This window comes from Oncorhynchus mykiss, chromosome 16, assembly GCF_057628025.1.
Source record: "Oncorhynchus mykiss isolate SJ-2025 chromosome 16, ASM5762802v1, whole genome shotgun sequence".
NCBI classification, from domain to species: Eukaryota; Metazoa; Chordata; class Actinopteri; order Salmoniformes; family Salmonidae; genus Oncorhynchus; species Oncorhynchus mykiss.
This window is the reverse complement of record NC_143037.1, coordinates 1,494,470-1,504,666: the sequence shown is the minus strand read 5'-3', so window position 1 is coordinate 1,504,666 and position 10,197 is coordinate 1,494,470. Positions and strand designations below refer to the sequence as shown.

The following is a 10,197-nucleotide window of genomic DNA, read 5'->3' as shown; positions in this document are numbered from 1 at the left end:
TCATTCTCAGCTTTCATTGATAATAAGAAATAACAACAACAACAACACTTTAAGGAAGCCAATGCAAAAACAAAGAGTGAAAACAAAATGACACAAGAAACAGGATTGATACAAGGCAGGAAACAGGATTGATACAAGGCAGGAAACAGGATTGATACAATGCAGGAACACAATGTAGTTAGTGCTTTCAAGCTATCACACCCACACGCACGCACCTGCACCCACACACACACGCACGCACCTGCATCCATCCATCCATCTCAGTCTCCTTAATTCCAGCATGCAAGAAGAGGCATTTAGGGCACAGACAAGGACATTACAGGCAACACAATCCACGTCATCCCAGATCCCCCTAGCTGGTTTACATAGTCTAGAGTTCAGAGTGGACAGGAAGGGTATCTCAGTCCCCACAGGACCATGCAGGGTCATCTCCAGGTAGGTGACAGATATGCAGTGTGACCCTGTAACTGCAGCTTTTCCTGGTCTCTCAGGAATAAGAGCCATCAGTCAGGTGACTCATGCAGAGAGACGCATGCGTTGGCCGTCGAGGAGAGACGGGGCGGGTCTTCAACCCTCTGCTCTGGCTTTGGATTGGTCAGACACTAGCAGAGGCGGGGCCTTCAGCCCTCTGGTCTGACTTGGGATTGGTCAGATGTTATGTAGCAGCAGCTCACCAGGACAGTCCAAACAACCAATCAAGTCATCAGCAACACATTTCAGAAGGAAGGAACATTATTACCATGACAACAAAACCAAAACATTCCAAAAGCAAAAAAAATGTATATCTAGATCTCTTTAATATCATATGTTAACAGCCGCTCGCACGGAAATGGCTGTAGATTACAGGAGGTGGGTCTTAGAGTCTGAGCTGAGGGCTTTGATTGGTCGTCTGCAGCATGTTGACATGCCTGCCTCCGGGCAGAGGGGAGAGAAGGGGACTGACTGCTCATGGAGAGGTTCAGGCTGTTCTGTCCGCCTGGAGAACTGTGGTTATTGTAGTTTTGTCCCAGGGTAGTCTGGAGCAATGTGTCAGATGATAACTATGGGTATTGTAGTTCTGACTCAACATGCCAGGAAGTCTGGGGGGCTGCCATAAGAGTAGAGGACTGTGGGTATTGTATTTCTGTCCCTCATGCGGTCTCTCAGGGTAGTCTGGGGCCATGCGTCAGAAAAGGACTATGGGTATTGTAATCATGTCTCTCTGGAGGATTGTGGGTAGTGTAGTCGTTCAAGGCCCTAGTCTGTCAGCTGGCAGCGTAGCTAGAGAGGAAACTGTAGAACATGGGCAGTTTCATCCTCTGCTGGTCTCTCCTACACCAGGCCATGACCGTCCCCTCGCTGTTAGCTGTGTAGAGGTGGTGACCGTCACATGAATACGTCAGGCTGATGATAGGCTTGTTCGACTTGGGGAAGGTGATCTCTCTCACTGGCTTCAAGTCCCAAGTGCTCCACAGCCTGAATGATGAAAAAAGAAGGAGGCCCTTTGTTATGTAACATTTATTCAGGAAGCCACACTCATTCATATTCAGAACATCTTTATGTCATACCCAGGTTTCCAGCCAATCGGCAACAGTTTTTCCATGAGCATTTTAAAACATTTGCATCTAAACAATATGAGCATGTTTGTTTTTTCATCATGTTGATTTGTTGCAGATGAAAGGCTGTGATGACATAGTGAACAGAAACATCATTCTTTGGGGAGGCTTTTCTGCAAAGGGGACAGGACGACTGCACCGTATTGAGGGGAGGATGGATGGGGCCATGTATCGTGAGATCTTGGCCAACAACCTCCTTCCCTCAGTAAGAGCATTGGGTCGTGGCTGGGTCTTCCAGCATGACAACGACCCGAAACACCCAGCGTGGGCAACTAAGGAGTGGCTCCGTAAAAAGCATCTCAAGGTCCTGGAGTGGCCTAGCCAGTCTCCAGACCTGAACCCAATAGAAAATCTTTGGAGGCAGCTGAAAGTCCTTATTGCCCAGCGACAGCCCCGAAACCTGAAGGATCTGGAGAAGGTCTGTATGGAGGAGTGGGCCAAAATCCCTGCTGCAGTGTGTGCAAACCTGGTCAAGAACTACAGGAAACGTATGATCTCTGTAATTGCAAACAAAGGTTTCTGTACCAAATATTAAGTTAACCCACTGTTCCTAGGCCGTCATTGAATATATGAATTTGTTCTTAACTGACTTACCGAGTTAAATAAAGGTAAAATAAAAAAATAAATAAAAAAAGACCTGTTGTGACATTCTCCAACGTGTACTTTACTCACATTAAACGTTTGGATGGAAACCTGGGTAAAGCTGGACAATTGGTTTACAGCAGCATAAACATATAAAAACAAACACATTAAAAAAACAGCCACAAGGAAACAGACTCGTACACACACAGAGAGACAGACTCGTACACACAGAGAGAGACAGACTCGTACACACAGAGAGAGACAGACTCGTACACACAGAGAGAGACAGACTCGTACACACAGAGAGAGACAGACTCGTACACACAGAGAGACAGACTCGTACACACAGAGAGAGACAGACTCGTACACACAGAGAGAGACAGACTCGTACACACAGAGAGACAGACTCGTACACACAGAGAGAGACAGACTCGTACACACAGAGAGAGACAGACTCGTACACACAGAGAGAGACAGACTCGTACACACAGAGAGAGACAGACTCGTACACACAGAGAGAGACAGACTCGTACACACAGAGAGAGACAGACTCGTACACACAGAGAGAGACAGACTCGTACACACAGAGAGAGACAGACTCGTACACACAGAGAGAGACAGACTCGTACACACAGAGAGACAGACTCGTACACACAGAGAGACAGACTCGTACACACAGAGAGACAGACTCGTACACACAGAGAGACAGACTCGTACACACAGAGAGACAGACTCGTACACACAGAGAGACAGACTCGTACACACAGAGAGACAGACTCGTACACACAGAGAGACAGACCGGGAAGCTGCTCACCTGACCACTCCGTTCTCCAGTCCCCCTGTAATGACGTTGACAGACACTCCCTCCGGCTGATTGGAGAACGCCACAGAGCAGATGATCTCACGACAGTGGACGTGGCCAATCAGATCGCCGTTCACAGTCCACAACCGTAGGTCACTGCCCCCGCCCACTGGATGAACACAATGACATCATAGGTTAGAGGATGAGTGAGACAGACAGACAGGTCCTCCCACTAGACTAGACTATATACAGTAACAGACAGGTCCTCCCACTAGAATATATACAGTAACACAGGTCCTCCCACTAGACTAGACTATATACAGTAACAGACAGGTCAACCCACTAGATTATATACAGTAACAGTAACAGACAGGTCCTCCCACTAGACTATATACAGTAACAGACAGGTCCTCCCACTAGACTATATACAGTAACAGACAGGTCCTCCCACTAGACTAGACTATATACAGTAACAGACAGGTCAACCCACTAGACTATATACAGTAACAGACAGGTCCTCCCACTAGACTATATACAGTAACAGACAGGTCCTCCCACTAGACTACTCTATTTACAGCATACAGTTCCTCACCTGAGTCACAGACCGTAGCGATGTCCCCTGTGGTCTCACTGGCTGACACTGCGGTCACCGGGCTCTTGTGACCCGTCAGGCTCTGGACATAACACAACCTAACAAGACAAACAACAGGTCATTTTCCCCCTGTCTTTCATGAATAAAGAAGGGTCATTGTCACCACGTACACCCACCTGTTGAGGTCCCAGAGGATGCATGTTCCATCCCTGGACACAGAGATAAGGATGCTGTATGGTTTACACACATGGAGGCTGGTCACCTCAGAGCTGTGGCCATACAGGTGGACCCGAGACTCTACCTCCATCTCTGTAGGCTGCAGGAAGAGATGCACAGGGAGGAGGAGGAAGTTATATATAGGAGCATAAGAAACAAGACCAAACCTAAAAGCATAGAGAATGAAACATGGTTTGATGATGATGGAGAAATCTAAGGAAGTGTCATGACGCTGGCCTGGGGGTAGGTTTATGACAGTCATAACTACCTCTCCCCCCTTTTTCCTCTCTCTACCCTACTGATGTGACTATTGAAAATGCCTTGGTTAACATAGAGATTCTGGGAACATCAGAAGGTGGGAGGAAATGAACCATATTTTGGTAATCCAACCAGTTGAACATATGCGTTTGTACTTAATGAATATGATGTCAGTTCGGTTGTCATCTGAGACATTCTCATCAATGATAGGATGACAAACTCTACAGTGGAAAGTCTACACATTATAGTTATCAGATTCACATGGAATTGTTGTTCAATTTAAATGTTTGAATATGAAATTATTTGTGATGGGATGAAATGTGATTTTAGCTTCTAAAATGTGAGATTTGGGTTTTCATAAGTGAATTAGGCCCGACTCAGTGGCCCGCCCACTTGAAGAGACATTGGTTCCTATTTAAAGCCTTGACGAAAATGTAACCTCCTGTTCCGAGGACATGAGGACGACGGTCCATACGTAAAAAAGGACTAACATGTCAACTACAGAACTAAGCCAAACCTCAGCGTGAGCTTTAGTTGTGAAATGGTATGAACTTTGAACTCTTATTCACTAAAGAAGTGAGACATCCTAGCCATTGAGTTAGCAACAGCACCTATAAATGTGGGCTAGGAAAGGACAGACAGAGTATCCCGTCTACCACACAACGACGTATCCCATTCACCACCAGAGAAATCTCTTCAAAGGACAAAGGACTCTGTTGGGCAACAGGGCCATCCATCTACCACCAACCTATTGAAGCGCAGCTCTGATTAAATATTTATTGCATTTTCCTTTTCCAAATGGGCGGTAATTTAGAATGCATAAGATACTGTATTTACGATAGCACAGCTTCTCCCTTTGTTCCTCAGTCTTCCCGCTCTTTCACTCAAACCCAGCCCCTTTTCTTTGTGTAACCAGCTGTCATATCTGTTCTGTCCCCTAGGGCCGTTTTTCTTTATCACGTCATTTGTAATCCAGGTATGATTCATTCTGTGCATATGTAATTCTGTGTGATTAGTTAGGTATTTACTAAATACCTAACTAAACACAATTTTGTTTTGCTGATTCAACTTGTTAGCCAGGGTTCGTGAAGATAACCAAGAATTTACAACTTTAAGATGAGACTGAATTAAGGTGACAATTAATATTGACTGCTATTGATGTAAAATATGACCAGGTCTTTAAGAGTTTATTTGGAAGATAACAGATCTATAAATATTATTTTGTGGTGCCCTGACTTTCTAGTTAATTACATTTACATGATTAGCTAAATCAGGTAATATTAATTACAGAGAAAGGATTTTATAGAATAGCATGTCTTTTCACTTAATCCGGCATAGCCAAAGACACGACAGAAGTAATTGAGAAATATATCTAATCAAAGACACAGAACCAGACCACATAAATATACACCTTCAATATGGAGAAACATTGAAGCAATACACACTTAAGAACAAAAAACAGAGCAGAAAATCACCTGGATAGAATTCAGGAATCCATAGAATCAAACCACTTCTGGGAGAATTTGAATAAATGAAACAAACCTCATCAGGAGGAACGGGCTATGCAAAATGGGGATATGTGGAGAAAACACTTTGCAACCCTCTACAGCAATATAACAAAGAACCCAGAACAAAAATAAAACCATATTTTAGAAAGACACCACAAAAAATCTAAGTAAACGTCAACACTATTTGTCTCGAAAGAGACAGTACATGGTGGCAGACTATCTGACCACTGTGACTGATAGAAAACTGAGAAAAACACTGACTAGGTACAGACTCAGTGAGCACAGTCTGGCTATAGAGACCGGTTGTCACAGACAAACCTGGCTGCCCAGAGAGGACAGTCTGGCTATAGAGACCGGTTGTCACAGACAAACCTGGCTGTCCAGAGAGGACAGTCTGGCTATAGAGACCAGTCGTCACAGACAAACCTGGCTGCCCAGAGAGGACAGTCTGGCTATAGAGACCGGTCATCACAGACAAACCTGGCTGCCCAGAGAGGACAGTCTGGCTATAGAGACTGGTCGTCACAGACAAATCTGGCTGCCCAGAGAGGACAGTCTGGCTATAGAGACCGGTTGTCACAGACAAACCTGGCTGTCCAGAGAGGACAGTCTGGCTATAGAGACCGGTCGTCACCGACAAACCTGGCTGCCCAGAGAGGACAGTCTGGCTATAGAGACCGGTCGTCACAGACCAACCTGGCTGCCCAGAGAGGACAGTCTGGCTATAGAGACCGGTCGTCACAGACCAACCTGGCTGCCCAGAGAGGACAGTCTGGCTATAGAGACCGGTCATCACAGACAAACCTGGCTGCCCAGAGAGGACAGTCTGGCTATAGAGACCGGTCGTCACCGACAAACCTGGCTGCCCAGAGAGGACAGTCTGGCTATAGAGACCAGTCGTCACAGACAAACCTGGCTGCCCAGAGAGGACAGTCTGGCTATAGAGACCAGTCGTCACAGACAAACCTGGCTGCCCAGAGAGGACAGTCTGGCTATAGAGACCGGTCGTCACAGACAAACCTGGCTGCCCAGAGAGGACAGTCTGGCTATAGAGACCGGTCGTCACAGACAAACCTGGCTGCCCAGAGAGGACAGTCTGGCTATAGAGACCGGTCGTCACAGACAAACCTGGCTGCCCAGAGAGGACAGTCTGGCTATAGAGACCAGTCGTCACAGACAAACCTGGCTGCCCAGAGAGGACAGTCTGGCTATAGAGACCGGTCGTCACAGACAAACCTGGCTGCCCAGAGAGGACAGTCTGGCTATAGAGACCGGTCGTCACAGACGAACCTGGCTGCACAGAGAGGACAGTCTGGCTATAGAGACCAGTCGTCACAGACAAACCTGGCTGCCCAGAGAGGACAGTCTGGCTATAGAGACCAGTCGTCACAGACAAACCTGGCTGCCCAGAGAGGACAGTCTGGCTATAGAGACCGGTCGTCACAGACCAACCTGGCTGCCCAGAGAGGACAGTCTGGCTATAGAGACCGGTTGTCACAGACAAACCTGGCTGCCCAGAGAAGACAGTCTGGCTATAGAGACCGGTCGTCACAGACAAACCTGGCTGCCCAGAGAGGACAGTCTGGCTATAGAGACCGGTCTGCACAGACAAACCTGGCTGCCCAGAGAGGACAGTCTGGCTATAGAGACCGGTCCTCACAGACAAACCTGGCTGCTCAGAGAGGACAGGCTGTGCTCACTCTGCTCCAGGGGAGAAGTAGAGACAGAGCTGCATTTCCTATTGCACTGTGACAAATACTCAGACCTAAGAGAATATTTCTTTCCCAAAATTATAATTCAATACAAAGAATTTGAAACTATAAAAGATGAAGAAAAAATATAAATATTTATTTGGTGAAAAGCCAACATGTGTCCTCCTGCCACAACCTGAGGGACAGCCAGTGAAAAGTGCAAAGTAATGTCGATAATATCTCCCATCTTGTCTTTCATACCAGGTCATGTGTCTTCTCAGTCATGTTGACACTGGTCTACTACCATGTCATGTGTCTTCTCAGTCATGTTGACACTGGTCTACTACCATGTCATGTGTCTTCTCAGTCATGTTGACGCTGGTCTACTACCAGGTCATGTGTCTTCTCAGTCATGTTGACACTGGTCTACTACCAGGTCATGTGTCTTCTCAGTCATGCTGACACTGGTCTACTACCATGTCATGTGTCTTCTCAGTCATGTTGACACTGGTCTACTACCATGTCATGTGTCTTCTCAGTCATGTTGACGCTGGTCTACTACCAGGTCATGTGTCTTCTCAGTCATGTTGACACTGGTCTACTACCAGGTCATGTGTCTTCTCAGTCATGTTGACACTGGTCTACTACCAGGTCATGTGTCTTCTCAGTCATGTTGACACTGGTCTACTACCAGGTCATGGGTCTTCTCAGTCATGTTGACACTGGTCTACTACCATGTCATGTGTCTTCTCAGTCATGTTGACACTGGTCTACTACCAGGTCATGTGTCTTCTCAGTCATGCTGACACTGGTCTACTACCAGGTCATGCGTCTTCTCAGTCATGCTGACACTGGTCTACTACCATGTCATGTGTCTTCTCAGTCAGGTTGAGACTGATCTACTACCAGGTCATGTGTCTTCTCAGTCAGTTTGAGACTGGTCTACTACCAGGTCATGTGTCTTCTCAGTCATGCTGACACTGGTCTACTACCAGGTCATGTGTCTTCTCAGTCATGCTGACACTGGTCTACTACCATGTCATGTGTCTTCTCAGTCAGGTTGAGACTGATCTACTACCAGGTCATGTGTCTTCTCAGTCAGTTTGAGACTGGTCTACTACCAGGTCATGTGTCTTCTCAGTCATGCTGACACTGGTCTACTACCATGTCATGGGTCTTCTCAGTCATGTTGAGACTGGTCTACTACCAGGTCATGTGTCTTCTCAGTCATGCTGACACTGGTCTACTACCAGGTCATGTGTCTTCTCAGTCATAATGACACTGGTCTACTACCATGTCTTGTGTCTTCTCAGTCAGGTTGAGACTGATCTACTACCAGGTCATGTGTCTTCTCAGTCATGTTGACACTGGTCTACTACCAGGTCATGTGTCTTCTCAGTCACGTTGACACTGGTCTACTACCAGGTCATGTGTCTTCTCAGTCATGTTGACACTGGTCTACTACCAGGTCATGTGTCTTCTCAGTCATGTTGACACTGGTCTACTACCAGGTCATGTGTCTTCTCAGTCATGTTGACACTGGTCTACTACCAGGTCATGTGTCTTCTCAGTCATGCTGACACTGGTCTACTACCAGGTCATGTGTCTTCTCAGTCATGCTGACACTGGTCTACTACCATGTCATGTGTCTTCTCAGTCAGGTTGAGACTGATCTACTACCAGGTCATGTGTCTTCTCAGTCAGTTTGAGACTGGTCTACTACCAGGTCATGTGTCTTCTCAGTCATGCTGACACTGGTCTACTACCAGGTCATGTGTCTTCTCAGTCATGCTGACACTGGTCTACTACCATGTCATGTGTCTTCTCAGTCAGGTTGAGACTGATCTACTACCAGGTCATGTGTCTTCTCAGTCATGTTGACACTGGTCTACTACCATTGCTTTAATGTATTGTTGTTCTCATTAATATTGTTGTTGAAGTTGTTGTTAATGGTTATCCCATGTCCACTACTACTATTATTATTGCTGTTGGTTCCACCATTTATTTACATATATATATATATATATATATATTTATATATATATATATATATATATATAAATAATTGTTCTATAGGTATACTTTCACAATGTAAATAATAATGAACTTGCCATGTCAATAAATTGAACTGAAACAGAGAGCGAGACAGACAGACAGAGAGCGAGACAGACAGACAGAGAGCGAGAGACAGAGTATGCACTGTGGGGGTCTAGGGGGAGGGATAATGGTAGGTCAGTGGGTGTTGATGTGGAGGCGGACGGATGGAAGCATGGAGAGAGGACGATGGCTGGAGGGTGGATGGTGACTGAGGGTGTTGCCATGGAGACCCACCGTACTGTACTCAATGTGGTGCTGGTAAAGAGAGAGAGCGAGAGAAGCGAGAGAGCGAAAGAAAGGGGGAGAAAGACAGAAAAGGGAGAGAGAGAGAAAAGGGAGAGAGGGAGAAAAGGGAGAGAGAGAGAGAAAAGGGAGAGAGAGAGAGAAAAGGGAGAGAGAGAGAGAAAAGGGAGAGAGAGAGAAAAGGGAGAGAGAAAAGGGAGAGAGAGAAGGGAGAGAGAGAAGGGAGAGAGAGAAGGGAGAGAGAGAAAAGGGAGAGAGAGAAAAGGGAGAGAGAGAGAAAAGGGAGAGAGAGAAAAGGGAGAGAGAGAAGAGAGAGAGAAGAGAAGAGAGAGAGAAGAGAAGAGAGAGAGAGAGAGAGAGAAAGGGAGAGAGAAAGGGAGATAGAGGGAGAAGAGAGAGAGGGAGAAAAGGGAGAGAGAGGGAGAAGAGAGAGGGGGAGAAAAGGGAGAGAGAGGGAGAAGAGAGGGAGAAAAGGGAGAGAGCGAGAGAAAAGGGAGAGAGAGAAAGGGGAGAGAGAGAGAGAAAGGGGAGAGAGAGAGAGAAAGGGGAGAGAGAGAGAGAGAAAGGGGAGAGAGAGAGAGAAAAGGGAGAGAGAGAGAAAAGGGAGAGAGAG

General features: G+C 46.4%; 1 protein-coding gene across 5 annotated transcripts in view; it reads right to left on the bottom strand.

Annotated features, from left to right (window-relative positions):
* lyst (lysosomal trafficking regulator) overlaps positions 1-10,197 on the bottom strand; it is a 246,824-nt gene continuing 236,627 nt past the window's right edge. For all 5 annotated transcript variants that reach the window (XM_090201712.1, XM_090201714.1, XM_090201715.1 and 2 more), the window contains 4 exons: positions 3,748-3,887; positions 3,572-3,669; positions 2,992-3,148; positions 1-1,455 (listed from right to left, as the gene is read on the bottom strand). In XM_090201712.1, coding sequence (XP_090057838.1) covers positions 1,245-1,455; positions 2,992-3,148; positions 3,572-3,669; positions 3,748-3,887 — 606 coding nt within the window. In that variant the 3' untranslated portion in view covers positions 1-1,244. The remainder of the gene's footprint in view (positions 1,456-2,991; positions 3,149-3,571; positions 3,670-3,747; positions 3,888-10,197) is intronic.